Source organism: Chiloscyllium punctatum, chromosome 15 (genome assembly GCF_047496795.1).
Source record: "Chiloscyllium punctatum isolate Juve2018m chromosome 15, sChiPun1.3, whole genome shotgun sequence".
Taxonomy (NCBI): Eukaryota; Metazoa; Chordata; class Chondrichthyes; order Orectolobiformes; family Hemiscylliidae; genus Chiloscyllium; species Chiloscyllium punctatum.
The window spans coordinates 94,692,555-94,709,385 of NC_092753.1; the positions used below are offsets into that span (position 1 = coordinate 94,692,555).

The 16,831-nt window shown below is 44.5% G+C and overlaps 1 protein-coding gene across 1 annotated transcript; it reads right to left on the reverse strand.

Annotated features, from left to right (window-relative positions):
* Positions 1–3,918: 3,918 nt before the first annotated feature.
* Positions 3,919–14,973, reverse strand: LOC140486515 (lysozyme C, milk isozyme-like). The gene is made up of 4 exons (XM_072585771.1): positions 14,827–14,973; positions 7,537–7,713; positions 5,818–5,899; positions 3,919–4,139 (listed from the first exon to the last, which is right to left on the reverse strand). Exons 1-4 carry the CDS (start codon positions 14,954–14,956, stop codon positions 4,073–4,075), a joined length of 456 nt encoding a protein of 151 aa, XP_072441872.1. The 5' UTR covers positions 14,957–14,973; the 3' UTR covers positions 3,919–4,072.
* Between the last annotated feature and the right edge of the window lie 1,858 nt (positions 14,974–16,831).

The following is a 16,831-nucleotide window of genomic DNA, read 5'->3' on the forward strand; positions in this document are numbered from 1 at the left end:
ATCCTTTTGTGGTAATTGTCTCTGAAGAGTGATCTCTCATTCTGAAACACTCCCAGTAAGGCAAACAACCTGTGTTAGAGTTCACCAGATATTAAAGGCCAAAGTAATTAAACTTCCTTATGTTACCTGGTTAGCATGCAAAGGTGGTGCCACCTGGATATCACCCTGCCCCTTCCCACCATGCAAATGTGGCTAACAATGTCCATGTGCCCACTTAATTGTATTCTTAGGTGCTGGTTTATTTCCTGTCCCTTGTGAGCACGATCTGGTTCAGTGGGAGGTAACGTTTTCAGGGATTAGATTAACTGAATCTCCATTTACTACAAAGGCAGTCCATATCTGCCATCAGTTTCCAGAGATTAAAGTCCCCATTGACAGACTACCAAGAACGTCAACTATGGCATGGGATAAGGGGAAAGTGTGGGGTTGGAAGTGTGTGGAAACAGGTGACATTGGGCCTATTTTTCCTCTCTTCATGCCTGAGCCTGTTGTAGATGAATTGGAAATGTGTGTTTTTATGGTTAGTCAACAAATCCGTTATTGTTGTAGGGGTTTGGTTAGCTTGGATAGCTGCTTTGTAATACAGAGTGATGCCAACAGTGTGAGTTTGATTCCTGCACTGACTGAGGTTACTATTAAGGACCTTGCTCAACCTCTCCCTTTGCTTGAGACATGGTGACCCTCAGGTTAAACTACCACCTGGCTCTCGCTCATCTCTCTCTCTCTCTCTCTCTCTCTCTCTTTCTTTCCCCCCCCCCCCCCCCCCCCCTCCCACTTCTCCCTCTAATGAGAGAGTAGCCCTAATATCCCTCCAGCACTATGGCAAATTGTTCCTCTTACTGTTGTCTCCCAGAGCTTCCAGTTATGAGGTTAATGGAGAATGAAGCCTCGATGTCTGGGTGAGAATGGGAGTTTGTCAAGGTCACTAGCGGAGTACTAACTGAGATCTGAAGAGCCATGTTTTTTTTGTGTGTGTGCAGGTGTGAGACACAGTGAGAAACACAAGGTGCACAAATCTTTATTCAGTTTCCACCACCAGGAAGAAAGGAAACACCCGAGTGGCCAGTGACAAGCACTGCCCTTCACATCAAAGAGAATGCTGTGTGATCAAACAGTGAAGAGGTGGGCAGGGGTTAAATCAAAATAGAGTTGGAGGGGGGGAAATAATGCACTCCAGTCCCTGTGGCTAGCCTACTGCACCTGGTATTCCCAGGCAGTCTCCCATCCAAGTACTAACCAGGCCTGAGTCTGCTTAGCTTCCAAGCTCAGCTGTAGGCACGTATCTTTGGATTGTGAGAGGAAACCCACGCAGGCACAGGGAGAACGTGCAGACGCCACACAGAGTTGCCCAAGGTGGGAATTGAACCCAGGTCCCTAGCACTGTGAGGCAGCAGTGCTAGCCACTGAGCCACCATCATGGAAAGCCATGATGGGTGTATATGCCCCATTGAAGAACTAGGACTACTAACAGCGTATGAAAGGGATGCAAATAGGTTTTAATTGCATCTCCAGTGAAGTAGGAGAAAGTGAGGACTGCAGATGCTGGAGCTCAGAGTCGAGAGTGTAGTGCTGGAAAAGCACAACAGGTCAGGCAGCATTTGAGGAGCAGGATAATCGACGTTTTGGGCATAAGCCCTTCATCAGGAATGAGGCTTGTGGGTTGGGATTAAGAGATAAATGGGAGGGGGGGTGGGGTTGGGGGAAGGTAGCTAGGAAAGTGATAGGTGGATGGAGGTGAGAGAGAAGATGATAGGTCAGAGGGGGGATTAATATGGAATTCAACAGCTTCCTCATTTCCGCGCCCTCCCCCATTACCCCAGTTCCAAGCCTCCAACTCGGCACCACCTAATGGACCGGTCCATCACCCCCCCCCCCGACCTATCACCTTCTCCCTCACCTTCATCCACCTATCACTTTCTGAGCTGCCCCTCCCCCCACCCATTTATCTTCAGCCCTGACCTACAAGCCTCATTCCTGATAAAGGGCTTATGCCTGAAACGTTGATTCTCCTGCTCCTCGGATGCTGCCTGACCTACTGTGCTTTTTCCAGTGCCACACTCTAATATCCACTGAAGTGTCATCGTGGAGAGGATCCACATGAGCAAAGGTTAATCCTCTTCCATTTCCCTGCTGCCACTGAACACTCTTTGGGGCCTCACAAAACTAAAATCTGTAACCTGAAGTATGTGGTAAAGGGTTAACTGAATTCAAAACATTAAATTGTTTTTCTCCCTTCCTCGATGTATTGTCTGTGTAGATTAGACAAATAGTATTATATAAGGGACAGTATTTGTTGCCATTCTGAATTGGGCTTGAACTGGGTGGCTCACTTGGCCGTTTCAGACTTGATCACATTGATGAGGCTATGGATTCACATCGGCCAGATCAGGTGAGGACGATAAATTTACTCTGAAGGTCATTAATGACCCAGAAGAATTTTCACAAAAGATGTTGCTTCACAGTCACTATGACTGAGCCTAACACCATTTCCCTACTCTAACATCTTTCCTTAAACCTGCATGATTTCATATCATCAGATCCAAAATAGACCCAGCCCTTGTTGGATCAACAACATATTGTTCTAGGAAACTGGGGCATGAGAGAAGGTGTGATCAGAAATAATATAACGATACAAAGTTTGGGGGGGGGGGGGGGGGGGGCGTGATTTAATTTTCAGCAAAGTGAGAAAGGATAAAACTCCTGATGAAGGTCTTTTGCCCGAAACGTCGATTTCGAAGCTACTTGGATGCTACCTGAACTGCTGTGCTCTTCCAGCACCACTAATCCAGAATCTGGTTTCCAGCATGTGCAGTCATTGTTTTTACCCCTGGATTGCATCTAGGCATATTGAAAGACTTTATAGCAGAGGAGCCAGAGGCATCATTACATATAGATTTTAATAAAATTAGAAAAGGGAAAGAAGCCATAAGAGAGGAAGATAGTCTTTATCTCCCTGTTTATACATAGGAATCAATCCCAGAGAATGAGACCTTTAGGTTAACATTGACCATTGGAAAGATAATTAATCAAAAATAGAATAGATACCCTCAGTCGACACTTTGACAAATGGGAAGGCATTGCTTTACCAATCTCATTGCATTCTTTCACCCGTTAACAGAACCGGTCAGATAAGGGTAATTTTGTAGAAGTAATACGTCAAAAATGTTTGTATTGCTGAAAAGAAGACACTTTGTGTAAGAGTTTCACTTTAAACTCAAATATTTGTGAGAAAGACCAAATCAAGAGGCAAACTAACATTTATACTTCATAAAAGTAGAGCACTAATGGTTGGCAAGTGTTCTCTGGTCAAGGTATTGCCTTGGAGAGTGCATCACTTAATGATGATTGACAGTTACCTGACAGGCTTTGTTTACATTTCACCAGGTGAGTTGAATTTAAACGCTCCCAAAAGTCGACGTTTCAGCCAAAAGCCCTTCATCAGCTCCATTCCTGATGAAGGGCTTTTGCCCAAAACATCAATTCTCCTGCTCCTCGGATGCTGTCTGACCTGCTGTTCTTTTCCAGTGCCACCCCCCCCCCCCACTTTGCATGTCAATTAATCAGTTGGAGAACATGGGCGATTTACTGGTGATGGTTAAAAGGCAGAAAAAAACCCCCATGGGAAACTTGGTGATGAGAAAAAAGATGAAGTTGTGTGTCAGAGCACTTTCTGAAAACACAAAAGAAGGCTGTGCATAATATTAGAATATGAGGAAGAACAGATTTAATGGGAATTGCTTACAAAACAATAAATCATTTTGCTTTACAATCTTCCCTAAACTTTTCACATTCCCTTTTGTCATCCTCTCCTTCACTGACCACATTCTTAATGTACGGCTTTATCCTTTAGTTTCAATCTTTCTCCGCACGTTTCCTGAATTTTATCTTGATTGCTCAACTGTATTGAAACACTTGAGATTTGATGTTTATCTGTGTTTATTTCTAATGAGTTGTGACAGAGAACTGGATCTTATTCCTTCGATCTCAGTAATGTACAATTAGCGGCTGAGAGTGTTCCATGCTGTGTTGTATCAGGAGCGACTGGTTTTGATTGGCTGGATTTCTTTCTCCTTTACCAGAAGCAAAAATATGTATAATAATTGATCCATCTCCCCTTGCAGTTCTCAGCCCACCCTTTCCTGCAAAAGCAGAACATCAGAAATGACAGGTTAGTCAGAGAGAATTGCAAGGGCTCCAGGTGTATATTTGTTGACGTGCACATGAATCACCTCCTTCTCTCACAGCATTCTCATCTCCTCTCATGAAATTAAGATTGTTTCTAGTGTCCAGAAACTTTAAGATTTATTGCACAGAGGCACCACTCCTATGTGTGCCCATTACAAGTTTTCTTGTGTTTCACGAAATTCTGTCATTAAAAAACGAGTGGGCCAGCGTAGTTGTGAAATGATGTTGGACACAAAGAGGACAGAAGGAACTCTCAAATATTATTGGATGGAGCCAATTTACAGGGTCTTTGCTTGTGTAATCTTCACTAAATAGATTTGGAGGTGTGGGTGTTGGACTGGGCTGTACAAAGTTAAAAATCACACAACACCAGGTTATAGTCCAACAGGTTTATTTGGAAGCACTAGCTTTCAGAGCATTGCCCCTTCATCAGGAGCAGCGGTCCAAAAGCTAGTGCTTCCAAATAAACCTGTTGGACTACAACCTGGTGCTGTGTGATTTTTAACTCACTAATTAGAGTAATAGATTCATAAAGATCGACACCACAGAAAAATGCCCTTTTATTCATCTCAATCATGTCACCTCTTCTCTGCTCCAAGGAAAACAATCCCAGTCTGTCCACTCTCCCTTCATCACTGAAACTCTCCAGTCCAGCCAACATCTTGGTATTTCTCCTCTGCACCTTTTCCTATCACACTGTTCCCATTATTTGGATTCCAGAATTGCATACAACTAAAGTTAATTTCAATTGCTGTGAGAATTCGATAACACACCCTCACTGTAATGCTATCTCTAATGGACCCATACTAAAACACGCCCCTTGCTATAAAACTCTGTAACACACCCTCATGGTGTGACTAAGTATAATACATACCTCAGTCTAACAGTTTCTATAATACATTGATCCCTGTCACACTCTCTATGACATGCCTTACTATACCTCTCTTCATAAACGTGACGGTGAGGTGGAGGTAATGCTATTATAGAATAGCAGTCAGAAACCAAGGCTAATATTCTGGGGATTCGGGTTTGAATTATACCGTGGTAAATGATGGAATTCGAATTTAGTTTAATAAAGATCTGGAATTAAAAAGTTAATCTAATGATATATATCAATCATTGTTCCTTGTCATAAAACTCCATTAGATTCCCAAATATCCTTCAGGGAATGAAACCTGCCATCCTTACCAGCTTACCTGTGACCCCCAGAAATGTGGTTGACTCTTAACTGCCCTAGAGATAGCTAACTATGGCACTCAGCAGGGCTTGAGACACTCTAACTGATCTCTGTTTATTGTTGAGGAGTCTGTGTACTCACATCATTATTGCAATATTGAGGCAGAGACAAAGAAAATGCTGGAATCCAAAGTGGGTGTGCAGGAGGCTGGAACAACACAGCAAGCCAGGCAACATCAGGGGATGGAGAAGTCAACATTTCAGGTATTGACCCTTCTTCCTGAAGAAGGGTTCCATCGGATACATTGACTTCACCTCCTGATGTTGCTGTGTTCTTCCAGCCTCCTGATTGCAATATTGAGTACCTGATTATAACAACCAGTGGCATTCCATCGCTCAATTATAACCTCAATGTCTAAACATTGAAAGAGAAAAAAGATTAAGATTTTAACTTACCAGGCCTCCATTCCTTGTTGATTCACTATTATTGCTGCACAATTGATGTCAGCTTCTATGTTTGCGCTATCTTGCAGAAAAACTACAATAATAAGAAAAAAAGTTAGAAACTATACATTTATGAGTTGTTGCAGGGGGCAGGGTTGGAAATCCTAAGAATGGACGGTGTTTGCTGTTCTTGATGCTGTGCTGTGGTGGAATGAGGGTCCACATTCAGCAGCTCAGCAGCAAGTGGGGACAACATGAATATCTGTAGAAAATGTCACGCCTTTTATATTCAACAGGGTTCCACATTCACCAATGAGATGGATGGTCAGTGACCCTGCCTATTCCCATTGAGGAGTGGGGGTAGTTGGGAGTAGAAATTTGCTGACCAAAACATCAAGACAGGCTCATTCTGATTTGTATTAAACAGAAAAATCCAGGTGATTCTGAATCTGCAGTTCATCTTACACAGTGTGGGATTCCTTTATCTGTTCAAATCAGTGGTTAACAATCAAATAATCCTCTCTCTTGACCATCACCCACTCTTTTCCTATCGACTGAAGTGAAAATCTCACTCTGGACCAAATGGTAACATGGAAACTGTAACAACCTCCTGAAAAGGTTCATTCTAAACTCAGTTTCTCAGACAGTGCAGCACTCCCTCAAGTCCTGGGATGGGGCTTATATCTTCCAATCTGGAGAAAAGCTTCCATTGGTCACAGTCACAAGGTAGGGGAGAGTGCCATGTCCTTCCAGAATGGGGCCACCACTGGACATGGAATATTCTAAGGAATTACACAGAAATTACACACAGAGACAGGCCATTCATCACAACACATTTAATCTGAGATTTATGCTCCACTTCTCCGAGCCACCTTCATCTAACTCTCCCAATGTCACCTTGATTGTTCTCCCCCTTACGTTGATCTGCTGACCCTTACATACATCTATGTAAACAATCAAACATCGGTGTTTATGATGAGAGTGTTGAGCATCCAGGTGAGCAGCTACCTATGGAATTCCTGAGTTTAGAGTCAAAATGTAAAGTGGTTGTGTAATCAAGCTAGTTATCCAGAAACTGGGACTACTAATCAAGGGACTTGAATTCAAAATGCACCATGACTACTGAGCCATTTAAAATCAATTAATTCCATGAAGTCTGAACAAAAAAAATTGGTGTCAGTGATGATGCATTTGGATTTTCATAAAACCCATCCAATTCAGTGATGTCCTTTGGGGAAGGAAGTCTGTTCTTGTTGCCTGGTTTGGCCTGCATGTGACTCCAGACCTAGAACAATATGGTCTACTCCGAATAAAAAGTGACAGTTTCACAACCATCTTCTCTTTGGCAGTAACACTGGCCTTATTAGTGATGCCGATTCCCATGAATTAACACAAAGGAGATTAGATTTCTTGGTGAGCATCTTGTGTTTTACATTTACTTTTCATCACAAGTGGAAGTACCAACACAGGAGCCTCAGTTAATGTATCTATAGTCCACCTCTCAGCCATTTTCAAGAGAAAATAGAGACCCAGTCTATTTATCCTTTCCTGATGGTTATTGTTTTTTCAGTTTATGTGACATCTTTGAATTTTTTCCACCTTCTCCATTGCCTCAAAGTCAGTTTTGAAGGAAAGCAACTAGAACTACATAGAGCTTTCTAACTGCATATTCTTTAAATGGGATGGAATGAGAAATTAAACTTGAGGTTGACAGGATATTGGTTCACTTACGGTTACAGTTCATGTTACAACTGTTGGGACCATCTGGAAACATTGTATCTGAGCACCACCATTTACTGCTGATCTGAAAGATCCCATAGTCTTCTGACTGGATTTCTCCATTATCGCCTCTCTCGTAGTATTTTGCGAGTGTGTTGTATCGACTCTCATAGTGGGCCATGCACACCCCTAGAATCAAAATAAATGAAAGAAGAAACTCTGGGTGCAAATCTCACATAGAAAGATAGGAAATAGCAGCAGGAATGGGCCTTCGAGTTGCCTCCACCATTCAATATAATCAGGGCTCATCATCCAAATCAGTCCCCGACTCCCATTTACACCCCATACCATTTGATTTCACCATGACAGATGGTGAGATTTGAATGAACTTATAACTCTAGAGTTAAAAACTAATCTAAGGACAACCGTGAAACCATTGTGCATTGGTGTAAAAACCCATCTGGTTCATTGATGTCCCTTTAGGGAAGGAAATCTGCCTTACCTGCTCTGGCCTACATGTGACTCCAAGGCAAAAGTGGGTACTGCAGATGCTGGAGATCAGAGCCAAGATCAGAGTGGTGCTGGAAAAGCACAGCAGGTCAGGCAGCGTCCGAGGAGCAGGAAAATCAATGTTTTGGGCAAAAGCCCTTCCAGCCTCACAGCAATGCGGTTTATTCTTAAATGGCAACAAGACGCTCAGTTGTATCAAACCATACGAAGTTGGAATGGAAAAGGGTGGCGCTGGAAAAGCACAGCAGGTTAGGCAGCATCTGAGGAGCAGGCATATAGAGGCGGAAGGGAGGCTGAGAGATAAATACTGAGCTTGGGGGGTTGGGGCTGGGGAGTAGGTAGGTGGAAGGTGATAGGTGAATGCAAATGGGGGATAACTGTGATAGGTTGGTGGGGAAAGTGGAGCGGATAGATGGGAAAGAAGTTGGACAGGTAGGTCAGGTGAAGAGCAGAGTGCCAAGTTGGAGTTTTGGATCTGGGAGGAGGTGGTGGGAGGGTGGTGAAGTCGATGTTGATGCTGTGTAGTTGAAGGATCTCGAGGCAGAAGATGAGGTGTTCTTCTTCCGGTTGTTAGGTAGCTTTAATTTGTTGGTGGAGGAGGCCCAGGACTTGCTTGTCCTTTGGGGAGTGGAAGGTGAGTTGAAGTGGTCAGCCACGGGTAACATCTCTGGGACATTAGATTAGATTAGATTACTTACAGTGTGGAAACAGGCCCTTCGGCCCAACAAGTCCACACCGCCCCGCCGAAGTGCAACCCACCCATACCCCTACATCTACCCCTTACCTAACACTACGGGCAATTTAGCATGGCCAATTCACCTGACCTGCACATCTTTGGAGTGTGGGAAGAAACCGGAGCACCCGGAGGAAACCCACGCAGACACGGGGAGAATATGCAAACTCCACACAGAGAGTCGCCTGAGGCAGGAATTGAACCCGGGTGTCTGGCGCTGTGAGACAGCAGTGCTAACCACTGTGCCACCGTGCCGCCCATATGAAAGCCTCATGTCAAGTTGAACAAAAGGAATGAACCTGGCATTGAAGTGTGCTCTGGTAAAAGCAATGGCAAACCCAGCCTTGTTGACCTTATAAAGTCCTGGATGCCAACTTGTGTTAAAATTGAGACAGGTGTCCCACAGATGAGTCACCAACAGTCTGAAACAGTCCGACTCACAGTATCACACCTTACAGACAATGCCCAAGTCACAAGTACAAAAGAAGATTGTTGTGGTTGTTGGAAGTCACTCAGCTCCAGGACATCTCTGTAGGAGGTCCTTAGGGTAGTGCCCTAGGCCCAAGAAGCGTCAGCTGCCTCTTGGATGATCTTCCCTCCATCATAGGTGAGGGTGTCCATGACTAAGTGCATCACAACATGGGCAATATCCAGGTTTGGGCTGACAAGTGGTGAGTAATATGACTTTGCAAAAATGCCAAGCGATAACTATCTCCAACAAGGGAGAATCTAAGCACCACAGTTTGACATACAATGGTATTACCCTCACTGAATCCCCACTATAAACATCCTGGGGGTTACTATTGACCAGAAACTGAGCTGGATTCACATATAAATACAATGGCCACATGAGCAGGTCAGAGTTTAGGAATCCTGCAATTGTAAGTCACCTCTTGTCTCCCCATCATCTTCAAGGCACAATTCTGGAGTACGATGGAACACTGTCCACTTTCCTGGATGAGTGCAGGTGCAACAATACTCAAGAAGCTTGAAACCATCTGCAAAGCAATCCACTCAGTTGGCACCACACCCACAAGCATTCACTGCCTCACCACCAGCACTCAGGAGTAATAATAATTCCCCAACACTCCTTCGACAACACCTTCCAAAGCCATGCCCAGTTCCATCTAGAAGGACAATAGTCAGCAGAGACATGGGAACTCCACCTACAAATTCCCCTTGAAGCCACTCATTATCTGGAGTTGGAATGCAAACATTGCTTTAACCGGCATCTTAATGAATTGTCATTCTCAATAACATGGCAATATATATATCTCAACATATAATATCACTCTATTATCGTGATCTCTGTGATGTCAGAATAGTCGATTGAGGGTGTGAGTAAGAATGTTGTCTGTTGATAAGTTTTATTTAAGGCAAAGTTGCATTCTATTTAAGTGATTAGCCTGAAAATAAAATATAAATGATGTGTGTACACGCTGTATTCCCTTTCTATTATTCAGTGTGCGTTTTTACATTATCTGGGCCACTTTATTATTCAGAATATTCGATCAGCCAGCACACTCCTGCCCATAGGTGCTGGTTAGTAAAACGTTTGCTGTATATTTCCTTTTCTCCAATGTCACTGGAATTAGCATTGTGAGGATAACTACATCTAATGGATTGTAACAGTTCAAGAAGACAGATCTGCAGTACCGACTCAAAAGCAACTGGGGATGGGAAGTGAATACTGACCCAGCCAATGCTGCCCATGTCCCCCAAATGAATAAAAAAAAACATTCCATCAATAATATAAAGACTTGTGCTCCAGAACCATCACAAACGTGTTTAGATTAGATTACTTACAATGTGGAAACAGGCCCTTCGGCCCAACAAGTCCACACTTGTTGAATTGAACCCAGATCTCTGGCGCTGTGAGGCAGCAGTGCTAACCACTGTGCCACCGTGCCGCCCACCGTGTTCTTCCAGCACAGTTCAAAGCATCTGCCTGGAAATCAAGCAGCACTTGCTTTTCAATGGCCTGGTCATTGATGTTCAGTGTGGGTTTTACCAGGACATTTCCGCCACCTCCAAAAAGACCCCACCAACAGGGATATATTTCCCTCCCCACCCCTTTCCGCCTTCCGCAAAGACCGTTCCCTCTGTGACTACCTGGTCAGGTCCACGCCCCCCTACAACCCACTCTCCCATCCTGGCACTTTCCTCTGCCACCGCAGGAACTGTAAAACCTGCACCCACACCTCCTCCCTCACCTCTATCCAAGGCCCTAAAGGAGCCTTCCACATCCATCAAGGTTTTACGTGCACATCCACTAATATCATTTATTGCATCCGTTGCTCTCGATGCGGTCTCCTCTACATTGGGGAGACTGGGCGCCTCCTAGCAGAGCGCTTCAGGGAACATCTCTGGGACACCCGTACCAATCAACCACACCGCCCCGTGGCCCAACATTTCAACTCCCCCTCCCACTCTGCCGAGGACATGGAGGTCCTGGGTCTCCTTTACCGCCGCTCCCTCACCACCAGACGCCTGGAGGAAGAACGCCTCATCTTCCGCCTCGGAACACTTCAACCCCAAGACATCAATGTGGACTTCAACAGTTTCCTCATTTCCCGTTCCCCCACCTCACCCTAGTTCTAAACTTCCAGCTCAGCACTGTCCCCATGACTTGTCCGGACTTGTCTACCTGCCTATGTCCTTTTCCACCTATTCACTCCACCCTCTCCTCCCTGACCTATCACCTTCATCCCCTCCCCCACTCACCCATTGTACTCTATGCTACTTTCTCCCCACCCCCACCCTCCTCTAGCTTATCTCTCCACCCTTCAGGCTCACTGCCTTTATTCCTGATGAAGGTCTTTTGCCCGAAACGTCGATTTTGAAGCTACTTGGATGCTGCCTGAACTGCTGTGCTCTTCCAGCACCACGAATCCAGAATCTGGTTTCCAGCATCTGCAGTCATTGTTTTTACCTCGTTGGTTTTACCAGGACAGCTTATCATGGCTTTGATTCAAAAATGGACAAAACCAGTTGAATTCCAGATGTAAAGTGAGACTGCCCTTGCCAGCACAGCTGCATCTGAACATGTGTGGCACCAAGGAGCTCCAGGAAAGCTGGTATCAATGGTTATCAAGGGGAAAACTCTCCTGCGGTTAGAGTCATACCTGGTACATAGGAAGATGGTTGTAGTTGGAAGTCAGTCATCTCAGCTCCAGGACATCTCTGCAGGAGTTCCTCAGGGTAATATCCCAGGTTCAACCATCTTCAGCTAATTCATCAATGACTTTCCCTCCAGCATAATATTCAAGGCTATGAACTTAGTGTGGGAAAATCGGACCCGTGTAGATAATACTGTATTCTTGGCAGTATCGAACTATGGGCTGAAGGGCCTCTGTACTGTATGATTCTATAAAATCAGAAGTGGAGATGTTTCCACAATGTCCAGCACCATTGAGCATTCCTCAAATGCTGAAGCACTGCATTCCCAATGTTATGGACCAGGCCAAAACCCTCAAAATATGTTAAGAAAGTAGCCCTGACATTGTTTATTTTAAAGGCAGATGTGAAGTGGATATTCCAGGAGTGATGCAGCTGGTCAAACCACTCGGCTTTAAACAAACCAGGATTTAGTTAAACACTTCAATGGAAACACAAACAAAACAAAACTTAACTATTGGTGAACTTACCTGACCCGACACAACAACTTAACTAAGGAACTGTTCCAATTCCCATGAACACACCTCTTGGCAAAAGGTAAATACAAATACAGATTCTTAAAGACAGCAGAGATTTCACAGAGAAATCTGGTTGGGAATCATCTGCTGAAGCTTGGAACCTTTCCCTGGACTGAAGCAGTTTCTCTGCTACAGACAAAGCAGCAGTTTCTCACTGTTACAACTAAAAGAAACTAGAAAAAAACCTGAACTGGGAGGACTGTCCATTCCCCAGTCATCGTTAATTTAGGCTCACCCCAGATATTTTGGCACCTCTACCTTTACAATGTCTCTTAAAAAGAACCAAGAAAAGAAACAACCTCTTTAAAGGGGCAACATCATCACACCAATTTCAAGAAGACCTGGGCAATATCCAACCTTGTGCTAGCAAGTAACATTCAAATCATACAAGTGCCAGGCAATGACCATCTCCAACAAGACAGAACCAAAGACAGGACAGCACAGTGGCTCAGTGGTTAGCATTACTGCCTCACAGCGCCAGAGACCTAGGTTCAATTCCTGCTTCGGGTAATTTTCTGTCTGGAGTTTGCACATTCTCCCCGTGTCTGTGTGGGTTTCCTCCGAGTGCTCTGGTTTCCTCCCACAGTCCAAAGATGTGCAGGTTAGGTGAATTGGCCATGCTAAATTGCCCGTAGTGTTAGGTGGATTAGTCAGGGGCAAATATAGATGGGTGGGTTTCTCTTTGGAGGGTCAGTGTTTACTTGTTGGGCCGAAGGGCCTGTTTCCACACTGTAGGTGTGGGAGATTAGAAGTGTAGTTTCTGCAGGTGGGGGAGGGGGTGTTGTGAAGGGAGGGAAAGGGGGACATTATACAAACGGTCGCGGAACTCTTGTAGCATGTAGCATGTAGCATACTTAAGGCTAAAACTTTACTGAATATAAAGGGTCTTTTAAAGAAAATAGTTTTAAGGTAGGAAATAACTATGAAGGGTTGTAGCTGACCAAAAAAAAAGAAGCAGCAGGGGCATTTCACAATAATGCTTATCGTATGATAAGAGAAACTGGATAAAAGAACAAGCTGTAACAAACAAGGAACAAAGAATGCAGACAAGGACAGCAGGATGGCCAGAAAATAACTAGAGAGAAAAAAACAAGTGAGGTAATTGGCTTATGATAGGATGGGAAAGGGAGGCCTGATTCCGCAACTTGCAAACTGAATAAGAATGCTTACATGTTTTGTTTTCGTGCGCATTTCTGCTTGATTGCAGAGGCGTCCGGTACTTGCAAGGCTGTAATAAATTGTTCTTGTTTCCAAGGCTTTGTCTCAGGCTGATTTATGAGTGAGTTCTGTTTCTCACATAGGGAATCTAATCTAATCAAATAATTGCTCTTTAACTTCCAATGTAGCAGCCTCTGTGGAAAGTCAAAATCCATGAAATCCAGAGGCAAAATGAGGAGAAATGGGCAGCACGGTGGCACAGTGGTTAGCACTGCTGCCTCACAGTGCCAAACAGCCAGGTTCAATTCACGTCTCAGGCAACTGTCTGTGTGGAGTTTGTACATTCTCCCCGTGTCTGTGTGGGTTTCCTCCGTGTGCTCCGGTTTCCTCCCACAGTCCAAAAATGTGTAGGTTAGGTGAATTGGCCATGCTAAATTGCCCATAGTGTCAGGTGAAGGGGTAAATGTAGGGGAATAGGTCTGGGTGGGTGGCTCATCTGAGGGTCGGTGTGGACTTGGGCTGGAGGGCCACTGTAAGTAATCTAATCTTAAAAATAATACTCGGAAAATGTCCTCCTGGATGTCCTCGGGTGATCATCGCCGATCGAGGAGATTACTGAGGCCATGTGTAACTTATAATAATAGTTACCTTCTCAGTGATGTGAACTGTGCCCCAGTTAGGAATCAAATCAGCTCTTCCTTAACGTCGGTGTCAGCTACTTGTGCACAAGCCAACTCCAAAAGCCTAGGCAGCAGCTTCTAAGAGCCAGCCGACATGGATTATGGTTTTGATATTGCTACAGATGTTGCAATGGTTTGCCATTGCCTTCTGCTGGCTCTCTGTCTCTCACCATCAGCCAGCCTTTGTGCATGCTGATTACAGGTTAACACTCAAACTCTTTTGCCACTTAATGAACAAACTCTCCATCATCAACAAGTCCTAGAGTTACTGCACATTACACTCCAAGACATTCTAATCGAGGCTGACAGCACTCTCCAAAAAGAACTGTCCACCATCCAGTCTATTCCTACACATTTTTGTTTAACATAAATATATATTTATTCCCTCCAGATCAGGCTCAGACAGTCCACATCCCAACTTGACTCACTCACTCGCTGACTGACAGAACCACAAAGATAAAATACAATCCCTCATCTATAAATACAATCACCACGACTGAGTTAGAATTGAGAGGATGTTACTCACAGTCAGCCACACTGTATTTGGTGAATTCAACCAGTATGGAATTCTTTACAATGCGAGCAAGTTCACATCGCGAAAGGACTTTGGCGCTGGAGAGAGTGAACAGGACACTGAGAACAATCAGTATCTTCATTCTGTCGGCGAGAGATGTGTCTTTGACTGTGTCTGGTAATGGCTGCTCCTTTATACAGAATCATGCCTCTGGTTATTTGTTCTGCAAAGTTAAGCAAACAAGAACCCAGGAAATAAATATACTTACCAGATTAGCACCAAGCTCTTGAATGGCAGGCTGTGATTTAGCAAAAACTCCAATACCAGGAGAGGGAGCAGAAGCTCTTCACTCGTTTATTCATGTTCAGTTCTCCTGTCGAAGGGAGTAAAAAGGAGCTGACGTTTACAGTAATCTCAGTCATTTTGCAGGGAGGGTATTGTGTAAGATGCAGATTGGCCAGGAAAGCCAAGCAGTGAGGAGACTCACACAGTCAGCGAGGAAGGGACTGATGCAGTCTGTGCCCTATATTACAGACAAGTGAGAAGCAGGAGGAGAACTCCCCTTGTCTTATCGTACCACAATTAGCCCTAACAGGCACTTTTAAAAGAATATGCTTTCTGACTCAATGGGTATTTCAGTGTTGTGACTATAAAAGATGCACATTGACACGCGTGCACACACACACACACACACACACACACAGACGGGAACACACACTCAAATATACACACAACGGACACACACACACACTCAAATACACACACAGTGGGGACACACACTCAAATACACACAGAGATGGACAGACACACGCACACACACATACACAGATGGACACACACACAGACACTCAAGTGAACACACATACACAGAGACAATCAGACACATGCAGACACTCAAATACACACACACACACAGACACAATCAGACACACACATGTGCGCACACACAGACACTCAGATACACACATACACCCATACACAGTCAGACACACATGCACACACAGACACACACACACATACACACTCAGATACACAGAGACATATGCATGCACACATGTACATACAGACACACACATACATACTCAGACAAGCAGGTACAGAGACATACATAGACATATGTGCACACACACACAGACTCCCAGACACACACAGACACACTCAGACACAGATACATGTAGGTTTTCTTGAAGGTTCTTTTACAGAGAAACAGACAGTATTTATTGCTAAATAGAAAAAAAGGAACCTTAATGGGGCACCTGCTTGTCACTGGCTACCTAGGTGTCTTTTCCTTCCAGGTGTTTTCTGCACTCGATGTTTCTTCATGTAAGATGTAGCATCATTCAAGATCTATCTAGATACATGAATGGGCAGGGAGCAGAGGGGTACAGATCTTTAGAAAGTTCAGTAGAGGAGCTGGATCGGTGCAGGTTTGGAGGGCTGAAGGATCTCTTCCTGTGTCTGTAACTTTCTTTGTTCTTTTTCTTTGTTCACTGTGTCCCACACCTAGACGCACACGACATGAGTGCTGGTGAACAATAAGCACTCCTGCAGTTTGGCAGTAATGTGGGAGAGAATGAAAAAGAAATTATAAACCGGACTTAGAATCTCCTCAAAAAAGGGTCAGTGTCAGGGTTAGGGTCAGGGTCAGGGTTAGGGTCAGGGCCAGGGTTAGGGTTAGGGTCAGCGTTAGGGTTAGAGTTAGGGTTAGGGTCAGTGTCAGGTTTAGGGTCAGGGTCAGTGTCAGGATCAGGGTCAGTGTCAGGGTTAAAGTCAGGGCATGGGTTAGGGTTAGGTTTAGGGTCAGGATGAGGGTTAGGGTTAGGGTTAAGGTTAGGGTTAGGTTCAGGGTTGGGGTCAAGGTTCGGGTCAGGGCCTAGGGTCAGGGTTATGACCATGCCCAAAATCAGGGTCAGTGTTAGGGTCAATGCCATGGGAAGATTCAGGGTAAGCTGAGCTGCTGTGCTTTTCCAGCACCACTTTACTCCAGAATCTGGATTCCAGCATCTGCAGACATTGT

What these genes read in the sequence shown, in the direction of transcription:
- LOC140486515 (XM_072585771.1), bottom strand. Translation starts at nt 14,956, where the DNA reads ATGAAGATACTGATTGTTCTCAGTGTCCTGTTCACTCTCTCCAGCGCC. An exon ending in TTGTAACATGAACTGTAACC is followed by an intron (nt 5,900 to 7,536) that starts GTAAGTGAACCA and finishes TTATTATTGTAG; the next exon opens with TTTTTCTGCAAGATAGCGCA. An exon ending in CAACAAGGAATGGAGGCCTG is followed by an intron (nt 4,140 to 5,817) that starts GTAAGTTAAAAT and finishes CTGCTTTTGCAG; the next exon opens with GAAAGGGTGGGCTGAGAACT.